Source organism: Mobula hypostoma, chromosome 1, assembly GCF_963921235.1.
Source record: "Mobula hypostoma chromosome 1, sMobHyp1.1, whole genome shotgun sequence".
Classification (NCBI taxonomy): domain Eukaryota; kingdom Metazoa; phylum Chordata; class Chondrichthyes; order Myliobatiformes; family Myliobatidae; genus Mobula; species Mobula hypostoma.
The window spans coordinates 69,007,139-69,030,604 of NC_086097.1; the positions used below are offsets into that span (position 1 = coordinate 69,007,139).

General features: G+C 42.4%; 1 protein-coding gene across 5 annotated transcripts in view; it reads right to left on the bottom strand.

Annotated features, from left to right (window-relative positions):
• akap6 (A kinase (PRKA) anchor protein 6) overlaps positions 1 to 23,466 on the bottom strand; it is a 390,019-nt gene that overhangs the window by 284,450 nt on the left and 82,103 nt on the right. The window contains exon 1 of one of the 5 annotated variants that reach the window (XM_063050252.1): positions 3,509 to 3,641. The exons of the other annotated variants lie outside the window; for them this stretch is intronic. Coding sequence (XP_062906322.1) covers positions 3,509 to 3,535 — 27 coding nt within the window. The 5' untranslated portion in view covers positions 3,536 to 3,641. Of the gene's footprint in view, positions 1 to 3,508; positions 3,642 to 23,466 lie in introns of those variants that run through there. 5 annotated transcript variants of the gene reach the window in all.

Below are 23,466 nucleotides of genomic sequence, written 5' to 3' on the forward strand. Positions count from 1 at the left end.
TGATGGTATTAAGTGCTGAGCTATAGTCGATGAACAGCATCCTGACATAGGTGTTTGTGTTTTCAAGGTGGTCCAAAGCCGTGTGGAGAGCCATTGATACTGCGTCTGCTATTGACCTATTGTGGTGGTAGGCAAATTGCAATGGGTCCAGATCCTTGCTGAGGCAGGCGTCCAGTCTAGTTATAACCAACCTCTCAAAGCATTTCATCACTGTAGATGTGAGTGCTACCAGGCGATAGTCATTAAGGCAGCCCACATTATTCTTATTAGGCACTGGTATGATTGTTGCCTTTTTGAAGCAAGTGGGAACTTCTGCCCATAGCAGTGAGAGGTTGAAAATGTCCTTGAATACTCCCGCTAGCTGGTCGGCACAGGTTTTCAGAGCCTTACCAGGTACTCCATCGGGACCTTCTGCCTTGCAAGGATTCACCCTCTTTAAAGACAGCCTAACATTGGCCTCTGAGACGGAGATCACAGGGTCATCGGGAGAAGCAGGGATCTTCACGGCTGTAGTTGTGTTCTCCCTTTCAAAGCGAGCATAGAAACATGCCACATAATGGTGTGCCACAGGAGTCAGTGCTGGGACCTTTGTTGTTTGTAATTTATACAAACAATTTAGATGTGAATGTACAAGGCATACTTAATAAGTTTGCAGATGATACTAAAATAGGTGGTACAGATAGTGTAGAAGGTTATGAGAATTTACAGTGTTATTTTGATCAACTAATTATGTGGGTAGGGTACCGCTAAATAGGTTTCAATCCAAATAAATGTGAAGATTGGGAGATCAAACAAGGGTCGAACTTCTACAATGAATGGTAGGGCCCTGGAGACCCTAGGGCAGGCAGATGGACCCAGCCCACTGGGTAACGGAGTCAGCATGGACAAATTGGTCTGACGGGCCTGCCCCCATGTTATACAACTTTATGGCTCTAATCAAATGCAGGAGGGCTCAAAAAGTAAGTATATAATTTAAAGAGGACCTACGCATATTTAGTTTAAGGACTTTTGGCAGGTTCCCTTTGAACAATGCTGAATCATGTTGCATATTTTCTGATAAAGACCTTTTTCTGCATAAATGGTTTGCACAGGCTATGGATGAATGACTACATTCAGCAGAGGTGGCATGCAAATGTGCATTACATGCTAATAAACACCACTACAAAAATCTGGGCAGCTTCGTGGGCCTCAATAATCAGAATAAGAATTAGGTTTATTATCACTGGCATGTGTCACGAAATTTGTTAACTTAGTGGCAGCAGTACAATGCAATATATGATAATATAGAAAAAAAATACATCAATTAAAGTTAGCGTGTGTGTGTGTGTGTGTGTGTGTGTGTGTGTGTGTATTAAATTGTTAGATTAAAATAGTGAAAAAACAGAAATAACATAAAAAAGTGAGATAGTGTTCATGGGTTCAATGTCCATTTTGGAATCGGATAGCAGAGGAGAAGAAACTTTCCTGAATCACTGAGTGTGTGCCTTTAGGCTTCCATACCTCCTTCCTGATGATAACAATGAGAAGAGGACATGCCCTGGGTGATGGGGGTCCCTAATCGCCTTTCTGAAGCACTGCTTCTTGAAGATGTCTTGGATACTACGGAGGCTAGTACCCAAAATAGAGCTGACTAATTTAGTAACTTTAACAATACCTCAACAATGATAGAGGCCTTGACACGATATGACAAACATGGTAAGAGACAAAGTCAATAAAAGTACATTGTTCTCCCATTAAATGTTATCTTACCATGTACCTAAGTAACAATAGAATTGCTGGGTCCCCCATTCCTACACTGACAGTATTATATCTGTTTATCAGATGTAACCATGTGGAAAACTACTTAAACTCAGTTGATTCCACATCTTTCAATCTCTACCATGTTAAGCTGAATGCAGCATCTTCTTAAACTTAAGTATGCGTGAGATGAAGAAGCAACTTACTATTATTTAGTGCTATTCATGACCTAAAGAAACACTAAAATGCTTTAGAGTGTCTAAAGTCACTTTAAATGTTTGACTCTTTTTTTGAGTAGGGAAACACAACAGCCAATCTCTACACATTAATTTTCTTCAAAATAAAAGACTAGTTAAGATTTTTTAAAGAGTATTGGTTAAGGAGTAACTATGGGGAGTAGACTCAATATGACTACGGGACCTGAGAGGGGTAAATGAGGCCTTGGTTTAACATCACACTAAAATTCAGCATCTCTATCAATGTTCATTCCCTTAATGCTCTCTGATGAATCAGTCTACACTTTGCACTGACATCTCTGGGGTGGGGTTTGAACCTTCTGAATCAATCACTTACAGTTCCCAATGAAGCAATGGTCAAAACATCACTAATTAGGGAAATAGAATGGAGCCAAACCTTGTTATTACCGGCAGCCTGCCATTTTAGATTGCTTCGCACATAAGGTAGCCCATGCATCTAACAAGTCTGAATACACACTCATCCTTCCACAAAGAAAAATGGTAAAATGTTCAAATTATTCTTCTGAAAAAGCTTTCTGCACTTACTTCACTAATTTGACACTTAGCCGCTGTTGAAACACCAAGCTCAATTAATAGCTATGTGTAGTTCCATCAGCCACAATGTCCCAGGTTACCAAAGTTTATAAACACAACCAATCCTCAGTTTAGTAACAAGGTTTATTAAACTCTGCCATGCCACATGTCCCCTGCATGTCTGCTGCCAACTGAATTCAAGCTCTGGAAATTCGACTCTGAAAATATTCCAGATAATACTTAAGGGCTGTGGCCCCGACAGCAGATGAAGGATCCCCACCCTCAGACTTGCATCACTTGATATGCAAGCCAGCAACAAAATAAACAAAATCTGGACTGAAACATAGTCATAAAGTTCAAGGGAGATACTACAATTATTCATTGTAAGTTTCAAAATTTGACAAAAGAAGCCTTTGTCAAGATTGCATTTCATATTAAGCTAGAAAACCAAACAGGAGCTCAGCTATCAACACAAATTTGATATCTGAGAAAAGTTAAATATATTATACTTATTTTAGAATCTTGTTTGATCAAACAGCTCATAAAACATGCATGAACATACAGTATTTTGCTTTACTTCATTGAAATACTTCACTCAAAATATACAAATGCCTACACTGTATCTATATATATTGTATTGTTTCACCACAAACATCCTGAAAACTTCCTGCTGACTGACTTATCACTCAAGTTTCTTTTTCTCTCTTCTTTGTTGATCATGAAAATTCCTCCTGCACTAAAGTGACAACTTCAACCCTGAACTTGGTAAAAGTTTGAAGTTACCTATAACGCTGCTGATGCTTCCATATTGTTTGCTACAAACTAATTGGAATCATATGATCAGAAAGAACTACATATACAGTATCTTTAAAGATTTACATTAATTATATTCATCTTGCAGAATAATCCATATTTAAAAATCAAGCAGTAAGTATGTAATAACAAGTAAAAAAAAATCAAGTATAGGTATAACTTATATTTCTCATAAAATAGTTAAATACCTTGCCAGCATAGTAACATTGAGCCATATTTTACTCCACAGTTTGCAATGTTACACTGCCATTCATTTGTAGAAAATTGTTCATCAAATATGACATACGAGTCTGTATTAACCAGCCACACTGTCACCTCCTGGTTCACACAACTGCCTTCCTCAGTGGAATAATAATGGCTGCCGTGCTCACTAACACACAACTGTTGCAAGGCATCAAACAGACGTCGTGCTGTTCATACCCAAAATAACTCAAGCAGATCCCCATGGTTTGACAATGTACGCATAAAACTGTGGCAAATGCTTTCTCAGCCTTACTGTGGTTCAGATGCTATGAGATACAAAGATAAATACCTTGTAAAAATAAACCATTTAATTTTGAAGGAAATAATTTCTAGGAAGATTATTAACTGTTCGGCAGCTCCTTTAGTTATTTGACGTAGAGTATGCAGTCATTCATTAGGTAGGTTAAGCATGTGGTACCCATTCATTCATGTTTATATGCCATTGCATACAAATCAAATATGACATGCATTAGGGTTCGGGTTAGCGTTACCACAGTATCTGTTAAATTATTGGTGCAAAAATACTCGCATCTCTTTATTAAAGATTTGAAGAATCAAGTGATTCAGAGCCTACATACTCTATGTGTATAAAGAAAAACGTATATTCTGTTCATATATTAAATATACAGACTTCTTCCAACTGAACAATTGTTGACAGGTCCAGTTGACAACTGAACCTTAATAGAACAGCACACAGACACCCTTCGATCCACCATGATATGCCAAATTAATTAAATTAATGATATCCGATGATAATCCCTTATCCTGCATATGGTTCATAGTCTTTCGTTCTCTGCATATTCATATGCCTATCACAGAGCCTTTTAAAGGCCTCCATTATATTTGCTTCCACCACCTTCCTGATGGTGTATTCCAGGCACCCTGTTAAAGACCGTGGCCCGCACATTTCCGTTGAACCTTTCCTCTCTCACCTGAAATGCATGTCCTCTAGCATTAGACATTTCAACCCTGGGAGGAAAATTACCAGTTACCTCTATCTATGTTGCTAGTAATTTTATAAACTTCTTTCAGGTCTGTCCTCTGCCTCTGCTCCTCCAGAGTAAACAGCCCTAGTTTGTCCAACCTCTCCTTATAGAACATGCTCTCTAATCTAGTCTCTTCTACACCTTCTCCAAAGCCTCCACAGCCTTCTTATAATGGAGTGACCAGAACTGAATGCAATACTCTACACATGAACTAACTAGAGTTTTATAAAGCTGCAACGTAACTTCCCGACTCAACTTATAAAGACAAGCATACCATCTGTCTTCTTTGGCAACCTATCAACTTGTGCAGCCACTTTTAAGATTCCTTTGCCCATCATTGCTGTTAAGGGCCCTGACATTAATTGGTTACTTCACATTTGATCTCCTGAAGTGCAGTACTTGCCCAGTTTAAACTCAAATAGAAATTCCCTAAAGTTGGCTGACATACCACCACATGGGTTAGGTATGGTGTGACCAGTCTTTTGTTGACCACACGATATCCCGGTGTATTGGTAATGACATAACATCCAAATGGAGATCACTGTGCTGTTATTCCATTGTTTCTGGTATCTGGTGTAAATTTAGCCATCTATAAGTTCATTAACCATTAATTCCATTGCTCCACTGTGGCTGGTCTTTAAAAATCTACAAGTAACAAAGATAAAGAAAAAGAAGTTTCAAGAATAAATGGACTGCAGCAGGAGCATATATGGCCGATATTGTGAAGAGGAATATCACGGTCAATACAATGCTTTTTCTCATCATCCAAAGGAGGTTTATTCTGTGAATACAGCATCACAGCATTACAATATTACAGTAGTCCACTACTCACACACTTTACAAGCAATAGTTTCAAATTACTACACAGTCATCTCTATCCAGAATGCACTCGAGCCCCTCTGGTGCCCATTGGTCACAGAAAGCCCTCAATCTACCCATGGATACCAATTACTCCTTCTCCAAGGACGCATGAGTATGGACAAAATCCCAAAAACAGAGCAGTTTTCAGTCCAGCCAGAACACTCGAATGCCCATCACCTCGACCTGTGAATGGCCAAGGTGGCCAGGCCCAGGAGAAAATTGACTGTAATATCCCTTAATCGACCCACCACCCTGCCTCCCCCTTCACAATGGGTGGCAGAAGTTCAGGTACATGGGGCCAAAGCTTGAGAAGCAGCACCTTTAGATATTCAGATAGAGGCTGCAACCTCTCACACTCCATATTTACAAGGTAACTCAGACATGAGGAAATCTGCAGATGCTGGAAATTCAAACGGCACACACAAAAAATGCTGGTGAACGCAGCAGGCCAGACAGCATCTATAGGAGGAGGTACAGTCAACGTTTCAGGCCAAGACCCTTCGTCAGGACTAACTGAAAGAAGAAATAGTAAGAGATTTGAAAGTGGGGGTGGGGGAGAGATCCATAATGATAGGAGAAGACAGGAGGGGAGGGGTGGATCTAAGAGCTGGAGAAGGGGGAGGATCATGGGACGGGAAGCCTGTATGTGTACATGTGTAGCACTTGTTCCACTTACAAGGAACAGCTACCTGGACTATTCCTCTTCCCACCCTGTCTCTTGCAAAAATGCCATCCTTCTCGCAATTCCTCCGTCTCTGCCGCATCTGCTCTCAGGATGAGGCTTTTCATTCCAGGAGGAAGGAGGTGTCTTCCTTTTTTAAAGAAAGGGGCTTCCCTTCCTCCACCATCAACTCGGCTCTTAAACGCATCTCCCCCATTTCACGCACATCCGCTCTCACCCCATCCTCCCGCCACCCCACTAGGGATAGGGTTCCCCTTGTCCTCACCTACCACCCCACCAGCCTCCAGGTCCAACATATAATTCACTGTAACCTCCACCACCTCCAATGGGATCCCACCACCAAACGCATCTTTCCCTGCCCCCCCTTCCGCTTTCCGCAGAGATTGCTCCCTACGCAACTCCCTTGTCCATTCGTCCGTCCCATCCCTTCCCACCGATCTCCCTCCCAGCACTTATCCTTGTAAGCAGAACAAGTGCTACACATGCCCTTACACTTCCTCCCTCACCACCATTCAGGGCCCCAGACAGTCTTTTCACGTGAGGCGACACTTCACCTGTGAGTCGGCTGGGGTGATATACTGCGTCCGGTGCTCCCGGTACGGCCTTCTATATACTGTATTGGCGAGACCCGACGCAGGCTGGGAGACCATTTCGCTGAACACCTACGCTCTGTCCTCCAGGGAAAGCAAGATCTCCCAGTGGCCACACATTTTAATTCCACATCCCATTCCCATTCTGATATGTCTGTCCATGGCCTCCTCTACTGTCAAGATGAAGCCACCCTCAGGTTGGAGGAACAACACCTTATACTCCATCTGGGTAGCCTCCAACCTGATGGCATGAACATTGACTTCTCAAACTTCGGTTAATGGCTCTCCTCCCCTTCACACCCTATCCCTTATTTATTTATTTAATATATATTTTATATGTTTTCTCACTCTGTCCTTCTCACTATAACTCCTTGCCTGCTCTCCACCCTCCAGGCTCCCCTCCCCCGTCTCTTTCTCCCCAGGCTTCCTGTCCCATGATCCTTTCCCTTCTCCAGCTCTTGGCTCCATCCCTCCCCCTCCTGCCTTCTCCTATCATTTTGGATCTCCCCCTCCCCCTCCCACTTTCAAATCTCCTACTAGCTCTTCTTTCAGTTAGTCCTGACGAAGGGACTCAGCCCGAAACGTCGACTATACCCCTTCCTATAGATGCTGCCTAACCTGCTAAGTTCACCAGCAATTTTTGTGTGTGTTGCTTATACAAGGTAACTGACTGCTCCCAGCTACAGAAATGGCAGGTGAATAGGTAGTTCATAAACCAAGCTAGGAATCTGCTACACAGAACAGGTCTGATTAACACTCACCACCGTAGGGTCCTGACGTAAAGGGGGTGGAATCCCACATAACGAAACCTCCACTGGAACCCTCCCTCATTGCCGGATGGCAGAACAGACCATACAGCAAGGGCAAGGAAATGTACAGTGTGCAGAAGCAGACCATACAGTAACCATCTCACGTGCATCACAAAATAGTACATCGTGCATCGCTGAAAGGCTACTCATATTTTGTGGGGACCTACAGTACTCCTGAGAGAGATTTCAGGCTGATGAGTAATTCCAGCTGAGCGGAAGTACTTCATCCTCATGAGTCACCTTGTCACCCTTTGATTCAGGCTGGGGTCTGGCCTCCTTCTCAACAAAAACATGATTCTCCGCCGGCAGAGGAGCACTTGGACTGGAGGTGACAATGTCCCTGACTTTTAATAGCTCATGATAAACGCTGATGTTCTTGCTGGGAGTTGGCAACGTCCCTGACAGAAAACATACATGTCAACACAATGCTGGTCACAGTTTACGCTGGTAAATAAGCCAATGTCAGACAGCATACCTACTAAATTCCAATTGTCCAGATTACAGCCAAAGTTTACTTTCTTTTTCTTGCCAAACTGTGGATGAACTACACTGTCTTAGAATTCTACTTGGACCTGGGCTGAACCTTTGCACCGCATCCTTTCCACCACCAAAACAGGTTATTCACAATCTGCTGTGAGCTGAGGAATCTGCAGACGTCTACCCCAATGATCTACTAATCAGCTTCCCATCGTGAACACACTGTACACTTGGGCTCGTGCACAACAGCGCCACGTGCATGCAGACTCCTCAAGTCATTGTCACACAAACCAGTGATGCTTACTTATCACATTGCCTCCGAATCTGGCAATGCCATGACTTTAAGAGTTTCAGAAAGTCTATCATGTTGATGCTTGTTTTTGTAAACTACAAACAAACTTTAAACATTTCCCCATCAGTACACTTCCTGTTGTAAATCTGTGTGCTCCATAGAAATGATGCAATTATGCAGGATGTCTACAGTTTGTGCATAAAGGTGTCAAACATAATGCAATGCACAATAGTTGGGTGAAACTGCACTACCCAGATTCAAACACTGAATCAACACTTAACAGAGGAATGACACATTTAAGAGGCTAACCCTACATAGGGCACTGGTGGCAATGAGAGGCATCAATGTTTTTCCAAGTAAATGGTCTTTTGAGATTTTGTGGCAGCATCTCTCACTCCCTATATTCTCAAGCTCCTTCACTATCATTTTCCTGAATAATTCCTCAGACCCATCATCTGTCATATGGGGGCATTGGGAGCAGACCCAAGTGCAAGACACAGACACTGAAATAATAGGAACAGGACTAGGTTTATCGAGATAGCAAGGGAAATCAGAAAGAAACGACGCTGGACATGGACACAGGCCCTGGATGAGACAAGGACACTGGGCCTGGGCTAGGACTAACACTAGGAAAGTGTTAGTCCTAGCCCAGGACAAGGAACTTGGAACTAGGAGCCTGACCAGGACAAGGAACTTGGAACTAGGAGCCTGGGCTAGGACTCCGAGCCAGAGACTGGACAGGGACCCGGAACCTGGGTCTTGACTTGGGCTCGGATCCCACATCTAGGCGAGGACAAGACATGGCTACAGGACTGGATGTGGCACTCCTGCACAGGACAAGGCACATGGACAGGACAAGAACATAAAGCCGTGGCTCAGACTGGACGAGGTTCTTGGACGTGACTCGGACTGAACGAGGTTCTCGGACGTGACTCGGACAGGATGAGGTTCTCGGACATGGCTCGGACAGGACGAGGAACCTCCAGCACAGGGCAGGACAAGGTACTCCTAGGCTGAGCGAGGAAACTCCAGAACAGGACATGGCTCTTGAACTAGATTTAGCTCGGCTCTTGGACTTGGCTGGGTTAGGCTCTAGGGTACGGAGCCAGGACTCCTACTTGGGCTCAGAGCCACCGGGACCCTTCTAGGACACAGGGCTGGGACCCTTCCTTGAATGCAGGGGCTGGGATGCTTTCCAGGATGCAGGGCCAGGTTGACTGCCCAGGTAACTACCTAGGATACTTGCCAAGGTAAACTGCCAGGGATTCAGATGGGGAGGGGAAGGGAACAGTCCACCAAGGAATCCTTGGTTTGAGAGGTATTTATGTGCCAGCCCAAAACCAGAATCAGGTGCCTCAATTAAGGCACTCAGTGGAACAAGGGAACACAGGAAAACCCGGAATAAGGAATCGACGGACCGGAGTGTGAACCGGAATACGGAGTTTACGGACCGGACCATGACGTCATCTCCCAAAACTATGCTTCCATCACTGACATTTTGTAATTCCTCATATTCCTGACTGGCTTGACCATCATGAAAGATGAACCCTCTCTCCATAGGTCTCCACAACTAAAACCATCCTATCCACTATACACACAATGCTGGAGGAACTCAGCAGGTCAGGCAGCATCTAGAGAAATGAATGGTCGACGATTCAAGCTGAGACCTTTCACCACAACTGGAAATGAAGGGAGAAGAAGCCAGAATAAGAAGGTGGGGGAGGGAGGGAAGGAGTACAAGCTAGAAAGTGATAGGTGAAGCCCAGTGGGTGGGGAAAGGAGATGAAGTAAGAAGCTGGAAGATGATAAGAAGAAGGAATCTGATAGGAGAGGAGAATCAACTATAGGAGAAAAGGAAGGTGATAACAAGTGAGGAGAAGAGAAGAGGTAAAAGGGGATCCAAAGTAAAAATGAAGAATAGGGAAGGAGGAGTGGAAAAAAGTTGGAGAAATCAATGTTCATGCCATCAGGTTGGAGGCTATCCAGATAGAATATGAGGTACAGGTTTCCCCCACTACCTGAAGGTAGAGAGTTCCTGTGAAACTGTTTGTAAGCCAAAATGTCGTAAAGCGAAGAAGCAATTACCATTAATTTATATGGGAAAAATTTTTGAGCATTCCCAGACCCAAGAAATAACCTACCAAATCATAACAAATAGCACATAAAACCTAAAATAACATGAACATATAGTAAAAGCAGGAATTATGTGATAAATGCACAGCCTATATAAAGTAGAAATAATGTATGTACAGTGTAGTTTCATTTATCAAAATCGGGAAGACAGTGAGCCAAAATCGATTTGGAGAAAAAAAATCTGCACGTACATGCATGCGCACACAACTGCCCGCACAAGGCTGCACGGTCATGACAGTTTTTCTCGGGGTAAACACACGTATAAAGTGAGCGTCTTTTTTTCGTAAAAGCGAAAATCCTCTTTGGTTAGCATAAACAGGTACTAATGTAGGTCTTTCGTAACAGCGAGCTGTCGTAAAGCGAACGTTCGAAAAACGGGGGCCACCTGTATTGCTCCTCCAACCTGAGAGTGGCCTCATCATGGCAGTAGAGAATGCAGTGGGCCAATATGTTGGAATAAGAATGGGGATTGGAATTAAAATGGCTGGCCACTGAGAAATCCTGGTTTTTGCAGGTGGAGCAAAGGTGCTCGACAAAGCAGTCCACTAATCTACAATCGGTCTCACCAATGTAGAGGAGGCTGCATCAGGACACAACTCCTGCAACTTCACAGGTTAAGTGTTGTCTCACGTGGAAGGTCTATGTGGAGGTGTGAATAGGGAATGGCACTTTTGAAGGAGATAGGGTAGGAGGAGGTATAGTCAAGATAGCCATGGGAATCGGTAGGTTTATAAAATATATCAGTAGATACTTGTCTCCAACTATCAAAAAAGTGGAGAGAGGTGGCAGAAATGTACCAAATGAATTTAAGAGTAGGGTGGAAGTTGGAGGTAAAGTTGATGAAATTGACGAGCTCAGCATGGGTGCATGAGGCAGCACCAATGCAGTCGTCAATGTCGCGCAGGGAGACTTCCTTTCCTTTCTTATCAGTCCTGATTGAGGTTTGAAACATTGACTGCTTGTTCATTTTCATAGATGCTGCCTGACCTGCTGAGTTCCTCCAGCAATTTGTGATTTTCCATCAAAGTGAAGCATTTTGCCTAGAAAATTTGATAAAATGTTCTACCTTTCATTGCTAAATGTATGAATAGCAATTATTTGTGGAGTTAATCGCTATAATCATTTCCAGATCAAACGTAACACAGTGGGAATCCAACTGGTCATGGCTCGATCATCCACCATTGATATATTTTCCACAACAAACTTAATGATGGCATTCCTTTGATGTGGAAATTATATCATGTTACTGTTATAACAAAGCATTCTCAGAAACAATAGCTTTTAACAGCACTAGTAGTTCTGCCACATCACTTAAAGGGGATAGGAAATGCTGGGATCGGGAGCTCCCTGCCTCTGGTGCTATCTCCACCCCTCCTTGCCTAGATCTACTTAATGTTTTCCAGCTCCTGCTGCAACCCTTCCCCTCACCTCTTTATACCAGCTATTTCCCCTCTACACTCTCAGTCCTGATGCAAGATCTCAAACCGATCTATTGACTATCCTTTTGTCACTATTGATGATGCCTGAGCCACTGAGTTCCTCTAGTAGCTGGTTTTTCTTTTTTTTTGGCTGCAGTTTAAAGGGGGCCTTCCTGAGCAAGCCCTTGCTGCAGGCTGGAAACTTAACTATGGTCAATCCCTGAACTACAAAGCCCCACCCCACTGCACCCATTTTACTGGTTGCCAGCTGTCTGCTCTTGACTCAGGGAGATGTCTGCTCAGATCCTAATATCTGCCACTTCCCCTTCCCCTGCTTCTCCTCTCCTCTGATCCCACACCCTAATCCTCCATGTTCTTCCCCTTCAATTGCTCTGAGCGAAGGTAACCAACTATGTGTCATTCAATGGTACTAACATGTACTTCAGACCATACTCAATATCTAAGCAACAGGCCCATGATTAAAACTATCTTTGCTGTACTGCACAGCTACTGGGTAACATATCCCTCTGGGCACTGAAGAACCTCTAGGCCCTCTTGTTTCAGTTTGCTAATTCCATTACACAGTAAGGCACAGAATTCAATAACATAAATCTCTTCGTCATATTAATATAAACATGAAGCATACATGTGGCTCAGAAGCAGAGAACTCTAAGTGTATATCCACATATGCATTAGGGAAACAAAGCTTAGTTATGTTGGGTTTTATTAACAAGGAAACAGCAAAAGAGAAATATCCCCACTCAGAAGTTGCCTAGACCAGAATGGTGAAAACATGGCCCATAAACAACAAATGGCATGTGCATTGCAAGCCAAACAAGACAGCTGAGGCCCACTTTACTTGACTTCAAATGCAGCACCTTCTCTTGGACAATGTCTACCAAGCTCAGGTACAAAACTGATACAGTTCTGGACATAAACACAAACAAGCTATCACAATACACCAACAATTGTTTAATTAGTGGTTAATAAGTTCTGGATTATGGTCTAAATTAGCATTTTTTCTTGTAGTTTTACTTTGTTTATCCTTATTTGAATGTTTGTATAATCACCTGTTTGTCTGTAAATGTTCACTGGATTTTCAATAATTTGTAGTATAGCTGGTTCTGTATTTTTGAAGTTTCTTTGTCTGTAAACCTCAGGCTCACACCAGCACAAATCAAAGATGTCCTTGCCATCTCAAAGACTGTCCTTAGCAGAGAATTTCCTTGTCTGTCCAACTTGAACTAGTTTTCAGCATAAAAACCATCACACAGCAAGTTTTTTCGACCTTTTCTTTCCTCCTTACAGTAGAGTGAGTTGGTTACTGTCAGAGCTGTTATGCTTTACTGCTATTTCTTTGTTATGGATATCTAATAAAATGCCTGTAGCCACAAGATTTGTGCCTCAGTCTTGACTTCCAAAGAACTTTCTGGACAATATTATCTCCAGATCCAACTAGGGCTACAGCACACACAAATTAACATCTTAATGCTAAACCAAAGACTCAGTGATCATCTTATATATTGGAGCTGCATAGTTTCAAAGTAAAGATTAGTTATATAGGCTGGCCATCAGAAGATACTGGTAAGCAAGTACTTCACCCAGGATCAAAGGGCCAAATGGACACGATTAACAATAAGACACATCCAACCTTTGCAGCTCAACTCATTCTGGATCATCTGTGCTTACCTGGCCAAAGATACAAGACCTAAATGACCCGGAAATCAGATGTCAGCGCACCTGAGCTCCCGATTTGCCACTGAAGTCAGCATTTGAATGGGTCACCTTTCCTGTGTTTGAACTATTTTACATTATGAAATACTTTAAATTATGTTTTAACCATTTAATGGAAGTTTTTAAGTATTTTATTTCATTATTTTTAAACTTTCTTGAGTAGTTTTTTTTAACTTATTCTGATAATGGGGAGTAAAAGCCTTTGACTAGGTGATGGGGTTTGAGGTAGATGCCACAGAATACAGTGCTTGAGACCCCCTCGTCTCTCAGAGTACACTCCACCTTGTGCGACCTCTCTCTAGTGTGAGGTATCAGATTGTTTGGCCATCCAGTAAAAGAAAGGTAAATATTTTTGGGTGGGCAGGGCAGGCAGCAGATCTGGTCAATGAACTGGGCCCAGCTTAATCTGGCCCAATACTTTCAGAAAACTGTGCCATGTTATGCAGATAAAAGGCTATATTCCTGAAAGACACTGTCACTGGAGGGGAAACTGAAAGTCAATTTCTTGCATATTTGGTGATTAATATGTACTCTCCCCATTCCTCATTCAGAAAATGTCAAGAACCCATTCAGAGGTCCCAAGTATTTTAAACCAAGCTATTTTGTCCCAGTAAATTTTTTGGTTATTTTTATAACGATTATCAGGGCATCAAAGCAATCCCATGAATCCAAAACTTTTGCTGTACTCTGAAAAATGTGAAGCAGAGAACCTCAAAGAACTCTGCATTCTCTTCAGTTAACAAGAAAGCTGCAGAAGCTTGCAACCCGCTGGCAGAAAAGCTAAATGCAATGTAACCCAACCCCTTCTGAATGTTGCCAGCATTAAATGGCGATTGTAGTGCACTCGAAAGCCTGTGATTGGGAAAATAAAGTAGACTTACAGTAATGTTCAAGTATCACTGCCAGTACCCATGGCACTCTAGCAGAACTAGTCCTGGATTTGTACAAATGAAGGCTGGATATATTGTCCTGAGTTCTACTGCGTATTCTGTCCTCATGACCAACGTTCCAATAGCAGTCCAATGGCTGTAGCTAGCAGGGATATTTTCAGCACTGACCTAACTATCAGGAGAATGTCAACTGAACTTTGAGCCAGCAAGTGGGAGTCTCAGCTACTGTTTCCATCAGCAGAAGTTTTAAATTCATATCTTTGAATTTGCTGCTACAAAAGAATATCAAGAAATGACTTGAGATACACTAAAATTAGAAATTTTGATTTAGCACAGTCAAGATAGCGGTTTCTTCTTTAGATACTATATTGCTTTTATAGTTACGAATATGCTTAAATCTCCATGGCTTTTAAAATAATATAAATTAATTTCTATGTCCTAATTAGAGAGTGTGAAGATTATGTTCCAGTCAGTGCAATTTTTCTCCTTTGCAGATGACAATTGCAAATCCTCCATCAGAATAACCATTGCAATTAGTTCAACCACATGAGGCCGGTTAGTCCTCATGAGTAAAAATTGTTCAACCTTATCCAGAGAAATCCTGGAGATTTATGATTGTTTGCACCCATAATATGAGTGGCTTGGTGACTTATAGTACGTTGTACTGATTGAGTCCCAAGCAAGCGAGTAACCCTGTTCACCTCTGGTTCACCTCAAGGTCATTCCACTCGATTCTGTGTTGTACACTATTTCCTTTCAAGTTTCTAACGGAGCACCATTGCAATCCTTACTTAAGGTTCAGTCAACAGCTGAAGCCTCGTCAATGTACAGTAACTCAGTAACCTCAGCTCATGTTGCGACAGTAACATACTGAAGTGTGACAGATCAAAATATCAAGCCTTGTCTGCCCATGTTGAACCTGTTTTTGTTGTATTTTGCACAAACATTAACAAAAATTTATTCTGCCATATTAAAAGTATATCACTATAAATTATTTTTGACAAAAGCAGTTGTTAGTTTATATCTCAGGTTCCTGACATTTTTATGGAATATTAGTAAGTACCCAGCTGTTCCTTTATTGATGCCAAGTACAGCCTGGATTAAAGCAAGTAAAACTAGATCAATAGGGCAGTTACTCCAGAATATTCAGGAGGATTTCATATAACAAAGGAAATCAATCATTTATTTATTGCAAGCTCATGATTAGCAGTCAAATAAATGGAGTTTTCTTTGAAACTGTGAGAATTTCATTCAGCAGAATCCAAAACATCATAAACACCAGAGATCCTGCAGATGCTGGAAATCCAGACTAATGCTGTACACACAAAATGCCAGAGGAACTCAGCAGGTCAGGCAGCAACCATGGAAGTGAATAAACAGTTGGCATTTTGAGCGGACTGAGGTGGAAGGGGGAAGACGCCAGAGTAAGAAGGTGGGGGGGAGGGGAAAGGGGGATAGCTAGAAGGTGATTGGTGAAGCCACGTGGGTGGGTGTGACAGAGCGTAGAATTCCTCCCTTCCTCCCCTCCCCCCCCCACCCCCAACCCACCCATCAGTCAGGTCCCCGCCCTGAAACTGGAGAAACAACATACAGGACGTGTCAAAGCACGCCACTGTTCTGGAGTGTGTAAGTACAAACAAAAGTGTCCTTGCTGCATGTTAGCCGAGAGTTGCACCTAGTAAGCATAGCATCAGCACTGCCAGACCGGGATAATGAGAATCACGGGGCTTTGGGAGGGGTGGGGGAGACACACTCTGTCACAGTGGGAAAGATAAAGGGCTAGAGAAGCATTTTGTATGTGCTGCTCTGGATTTCCAGCATCTGCGGCATCAAAAGATACAGGGAAAGCATGATGAATAAAGTTTTTCTCGTTAAGCCGAGTGCTTATGATCTGGAATTCAGCCTAAAAGGAAGAATTAATCAAGGCTTCAAAGGAAACCGGTAGGCAGTCAAAGAATGATTGACAGATTATCAGGGTAGAGTGGGTGATTGATTTTGCTGGAATTGATCAAGAGCACAGACTCAATGGATCAAAGTCTCCTTCTGTGCCAAAATGATCATATTATTCCAGCAACAAGACTGTAAGGAAGCAGCTGAACTCAGGTTTATTTCCAGTTACGCACCTCCCACTCTAATCTGATCATTACTAGTTACAGGTCCTCTGTAACTACACACAAGCTACATTCTGTCCATGGCCATGATGTCAGACCGAAATGGGAGTCGAACTGAAATAAGAGGCAACACTTCATATTCCATCTGGGTAGCCTCCAACCTGATGGCATGAACATTGACTTCTCTGACTTCCAGTAATCTCTCCCCACTCCCTCCTTCACTATTTTTCCATTCTCAATTCTGGTTACACTCTCACCCCTTCTCTTCTTCCCACTTGCCCATGATCTCACGCTGGTTTCCCTCCTCCTGCCCTTTCTTCCATGGTCACCGTCTTCTCCTATTAGTTTTGTTCTTCTTCAGTCCTTTACCTCTTCCACCTGTACCCTCTCAGCTTCACACCATCCCCCATCCCCTACACTCGCATCTTCCCCCTCTCACCCACCAGCTTGTATTGTTTTCCCTCCCACCACCTTCTTATTCTGGATTCTGCCCACTTCCTTTCTAGACCTGATGAAGGATCATAGACTGAAACATCAACTGTCTATTCCCCTCTACAGATGCTGCCTGGTGTGCTGAATTCCTCCAGCATTTTGTGTGAGCTACAATTGGTGCAGATTGGAAAAAAAAATATTTCCTCCTCGGTGACAAGCAGGACAGCACACCTCAAGGATACCACTGATTCCCTCTCTCTATAGCTATGATGGTGTGGCTAGATATAGATAGTGATGAGGAGGTGTACGGGGTGAGACAGATTGGCTGGTTAAATGGTGTCACTAAAACAAGCTTGCAGTCAATGCCAGCAAGGCCAAGGAATTGATTGTGGACTTCAGGAAGAGGATATTGGTGGAACACACATAAATAATAGAGGAGCCTGCACTGGAAGGGACGAGCAGCTGGAAGTTCCTGGGTGTCAGCATCTCAGTGGATCTATCCTGGGCCGAACATATTGATGCAATCATGAAGAGGCCACGCCAGCAGCTATACTCCATTCAGAGTTTGAGGAGATTCTACAGATGCACTGTGAAGAGCAGTCTGACTGGTTGCCTCTCCAGCTGGTATGGAGGCTCCCATGTACATGTCGATGAAACCCTTCATCAGATTGATAGCTTCTTGACGAAGGGTCTCGGCCAGAAACATTGACTGTTTATTCCTGACCTGCTGAACTCCTCCAGCATTTTGTGTGTGCTGCTCTGGATTCCCAGCATCTGCAGAATCACTTGTGTTTATAACTTGCAGTAAATCCATCCCACGGGTCTCCCAAACACCCATCATCTACCTGCTGAACCGTGTCTACGCCCACCCGGACAAGCCAGCGAGCACTGTGAGGGTCACGTTTTTTGACTTATCCAGTGCCTTCAACACCATCCGCCCTGCTCCGCTGGGGGAGAAGTTGACAACGATGCAGGTGGATGCTTCCCTGGTGTCATGGATTCTTGATTACCTGACTGGCAGACCCAGTACGTGTGCTTGTAACACTGTGTGTCCGACAGAGAGATCAGCAGCACTGGGGCTCCACAGGAGACTGTCTTGTCTCCCTTTCTCTTCACCATTTACACCTCAGACTTCAACTACTGCACAGAGTCTTGTCATCTTCAGAAGTTTTCTGATGACTCTGCCACAGTTGGATGCATCAGCAAGGGAGATGAGGCCGAGTACAGGGCTACGGTAGGAAACTTTGTCACATGGCGTGAGCAGAATTATCTGCAGCTTAATGTGAAAAAAACTAAGGAGCTGGTGGTAGACCTGAGGAGAGCTAAGGTACCGGTGACCCCTGTTTCCATTCAGGGGGTCAGTGTGGACATGGTGAAGGATTACAAATACCTGGGGATAAGAATTGACAATAAACTGGACTGGTCAAAGAACACTGAGGCTGTCTACAAGAAGGGTCAGAGCCGTCTCTATTTCCTGAGGAGACTGAGGTCCTTTAACATCTGTCGGACGATGCTGAGGATGTTCTACGAGTCTGTGGTGGCCAGAGCTATCATGTTTGCTGTTGTGTGCTGGGGCAGCAGGCTGAGGGTAGCAGACACTAACAGAATCAACAAACTCATTCGTAAGGCCAGTGATGTTGTGGGGATGGAACTGGACTCTCTCACGGTGGTGTCTGAAAAGAGGATGCTGTCTAAGTTGCATGCCATCTTGGTCAATGTCTCCCATCCACTACATAATGTACTGGGTGGGCACAGGAGTACATTCAGCCAGAGACTCATTCCACCGAGATGCAGCACAGAGCATCATAGGAAGTCATTCCTGCCTGCGGCCATCAAACTTTACATCTCCTCCTTTGGAGGGTCAGACATCCTGAGCCAATAGGCTGGTCCTGGACTTATTTCCTGGCATAATTTACATATTACTATTTAATTATTTATGGTTTTATTATTACTATTTAATTATTTATGGTGCAACTGTAACGAAAACCAATTTCCCCCAGGATCAATAAAGTATGGCTATGACTATGACTATGACTATAAGCCAAGCATTTGGAAGCTGGGTAGAACCTGCAAATTTCAATGCAGAGAGTAATCAATAAAGTGGATGAAAATGAGGTAGCCAGATTTCATTGCAGGTAACTGCAAATTGCGAAATCTGGGTCAATAAAGGATTCAGCCAAAGATTTTTATGCAGTTTGGTAGTGGTGGATGTCTAAAGAGGAAATATGTAAGAGTTTGCTTCAGCTGTATAAAGGTTTTAGGCATATATGGAATATAGTGCAGATTATGTTGTGTAGATTCTTGTTCACTGAGAAAGGATGCAGTGGCAAAGGAATACAATGCATCATAACCAGAATGATACCAAAGCCCTATAGATTAAATGATAAACTGAAATTACATATTCCTGTAGCACAATATGTCAGGGGTTGGCTTGGGTGTGTCCTTTAAGGGTCTTGAAAGGAAATGGAGAGGAACTCTTCCCACTGATGGAGAAGCAGGACAAAGCAATATAACAAACTCAGAGCCAAGTGAGGGCTGGGGTGAGAAGTTCAGAAAAACTTTGTCATGCAATGTTGAAAAATAAGCTTTCCTACCATATGTAGTAATTGCTAACTCAATTCATTAAGTATGCTGAGGATCAGTAAAAATTAATTAGCCAAAGGCACTAAAGAATATCAAATAAGGATTTGATGAGCCACAATCTTGCTGTATGTCAAAACAGAATCAGCTATAGCTATATTCCTAGAAAGAAGATCAAACACTGAAGCTACTCCTAAACCATGGTTTCATGCTCTTTGTAAATTATTGAAGCACATTACCACTGCGGCTTCCTAGATGATGACAACACTGACTTTGGACTGACATAAAGGAGAAACAACTTTGTTTCGTTACAAAAATGATCATTTGCGTGGCTTAACTCAAACTCAAATAGTTTCAAAGAATCATATAAATTGCTCTCGTGTAATTTTAATGCTCCTAATATGAAACCATATCTTGCAGCCTCTTGCATAACTTTGAAATTCATAAAATTACTGGATTAAGTTCATTAAGAAAAATAGTCATAGTCACAGTCATACTTTATTGATCCCGGGGGAAATTGGTTAATATTGAATTGGTTAATATTGAAACAATAATAAAAGTAGGTTCATCATCCTGGCTCCTTCCCCCTTCCTTTCCAGCCCTGTTGAAGGGTCTCAGCCCAAAATGTCAAGTGTTTAGTCACTTTCATAGGTGCTGACTGATCTGCTGAATTCTCCAGGGTTTTGTGCATGTTTCACCATGACCTGCTGCCGAGTTAATCTTGTATTTACTGTTGGTTTCTGTTGCTGTCTTGGTGTATTACTTATCCTCCAATATGAAGAGGTTTTCACTGCCTCTATGTCAATCAGGTAACACATTTGCCTTAGTCACTACTTCAGCTGATATATTTTTAGTTACAGAGCTACAAACAGCATTCGTTGCATTCACAATATTGTTTCTCAATTTAGTGCAGCCCAGGAGTTTAGACTACATGATTACTACTGTATTTGTTCCTGAAGGTAATAAACACAGGCAGTGCCTTCCAGAGGACAGAACTCCATTTGATTAATGATCCTCTATTCAGTTCATTATCTACCTCCTTGCACGGAGCGTGCTTCATGCATACTTCAACTGTAAGTACCCCTTCAAGTCACACAATAGCTTAAATCGTGCATGTGTCATTGCTTCATCAATATTTTGGAATTCACTGCTAAAATAAAAAAGTTGCAAAAAACTACACTTATTGTAATAGGATGGTCTACGGCAGCATATAATTAAAGTGTTTTTGAAGTGTACTTCCAGAGGTAATACAGGATTCTTGGCAGACAATTGTGTACTGAACTATCAGCTTATGTGCTTTAAACCCCTGGTTAAGGAATAACTATAGGCCAGTACACCATCTCTCTTGCCTCTCCTTGCGGAGTCAAAATATATTTTACGTCCTCGTAAGCAGGTTTATATCTAAAGTCCAACACAAAGGACAGTGCCTCTAACGTGCTCTCAGCATTGGTTTGAGATATCAACCTATATTTAGCCTTCAGGTCACTTGAGTGGAATTTCATCAGCACCTCTGGAAAACAAACTTGTCAGTATCTTTTAACTCACAAGAAACTTATTTACTTGAAAGTAAGGTGATTATTTTGCTAGGAAGAGCAATAAGCGGGATCAGAAAAGTTTTAGTAGTCACCAGAAAAAGTTGACAAAGAGGAAGAAGATAAAATATGAATAATCTGGCAAGAAAAATATATAGAGAGTATATTATAAAATTTGTAAGAACTTCAACAACTGTGCAAAAAGAGGGTAGGAGAAAGTAAATATGAATTCTTTAGCAGAGGCAAGAGCACTTATTAAACAATAGTTTGTATTTTCACAATACAAAACTAAGGACCAAATGAAAAGTGAAGTTCACCTATTTTATATTTATGAAGAAGTTAAGGGGATTAAAAGCAGAGAAAAGGTGATTTACCTTGGGATATGGGAATGGGCACTCAGGGATGAGTGGAGAAGAAATGTTTATACTAAGGAAATTTTTATTCATTGGATATTTCCTACTCCAGAAAGTTATGGATGATCAGTCACTAGATATACTCAAGAGTGAGACACAGAACTCTGAGACAAAACCGAGTCAAGAGACAAGAGGATTGAGGTTGGATATCAGCTGTGATCTTACTGAGTCGCAGAACAGACTCAAAGATTTGAACATGCTTTCACTTAATGTTTTCTTATGATCTTAAATAATTAAAAACCCATCTAAAATATCATCAATATACAAATAAATGTTTATAATGCATATACCAGCTATGATTTTTATGTTGTACCTGTTCCAAAAAGTGATTATCAAGTTATCAAGTGATTGTGCTCACCGATTGTCATTAGGTGAACCCGTTTAATGCAGGCTCAAGCATCCTGGCAACTTACTTTACACAAATCATTGTTACCAAAGGACTATTTTGAAAATTATTTTGGATTGGATTGCAGTACAACTCTTTCTCACAAATTGCTTTGAAATTCTAGCCTTTCAGAATGAAAAAGCCGGCATGAATTTGAGAGAAGAATAGGAACACGTGAACGAAGGAGGTTGCACTGGAAAAAAACAATTACACAAAACTGTAATTTAAAAATTGTTTTTTTAAGTAATGCATTTCAGAATATCCATAGGACACTTACAACCTATCAACTGAATTACATCTTAAACCTGTTTTATAGGTAATAAGTATTAATTTCATATTATATTGAATACTCCTTAAGCTTGGATTCTGCACAAGGAAAAGCATTTGTTGACAGATTTAATCGCAGTATTAACTTTACCAGCAGGTGGCACTCTGACTCAGTTCCACACCCCAGTAATAAATGTGGTGAAACATACAATCTGCTGGAAGAATTCAGCATGCCGAGCAGAATCAGAAATACAATCAGGTTTACTAGCACTGACATATGTTGCTAAATTTGTTGTTTTGCACCAGCAGTACTGTGCAAGACATAAAAGTTGCTGTAAGTTACAAAAGTAAACAGCTCCTGGGTATTCCTCTTTTGGGGTAGTGTCAGTAGGTTCATAAATCATCTGATCATAAATCTGATGACGGAGGGGACAGAAGCTGTTCCTACAATATTGAGTATAGGTCTTCAGGCTGCTATACCTTCTCCCCAATGGTAGTAGCAAGAAGTGGGCATGTCCCAGACGGTGAGGGTTCTTAATGGTGGATTCCATCGCCTTAAGGCACTGCCTCTTGACGATGTCCTTGATGGAGGAGAGGGCTGTACCCATGATGTATCTGGCTGAGTTTACAACCTTCTGCAGCTTCTTTCAATCCTGTGCATTCGAGCAGCTCGTCAGAACGCTCTCCACCATACATGCAAACTCAGCATCAATGGGAGGAAAGAAATGATCAAGGACTGAGCATGGACATACAGATGGCCAGCTTAGAGAGGGAAGGACTGACGAGGGTTGTAAGATGATGAGCAGTATTGGGGGTAGGGTTGGAAAACAGTGCTGGGTAAGTGATAGATGGGGGCAGATAGAGAGGAAAAAGAGTGCACAGCTGCAGCAAGGTGGCGGAGGTGTCGGTGAAGACACGAGACGGCTGCTGGGGGGAGATTAGCAAGGAATATCCATGCTGGTTTCTGATAATTAATAGGAACCATTAGAGGAGAAGGAAGAGTGAACAACAGTTGGAATCTGATTGGAGATGAGGATGGGGGTAGGGGTTGGGGTTGGGACTCCTTATGTGAAGTTGGTGGGTAGAGGAGGGGAAAGGGGTGAGGATAGGGGGGCTGGGGATGGGTGGAAGGGGACAAAAATGGGAGCATCAGATAATCATGAGAAGAGGACAGAGGGAGGAAAAGGAAAGAGCGAGGAGGGTGTTGACCTAAAATTGGAAAACTCAATATTCATGCTGTGGGTTGTAGAGTACCCGGGCATAATATATTGTTTCTCCAGTTTGGGTGGGGCTTCATCCTGGCAGTAGATA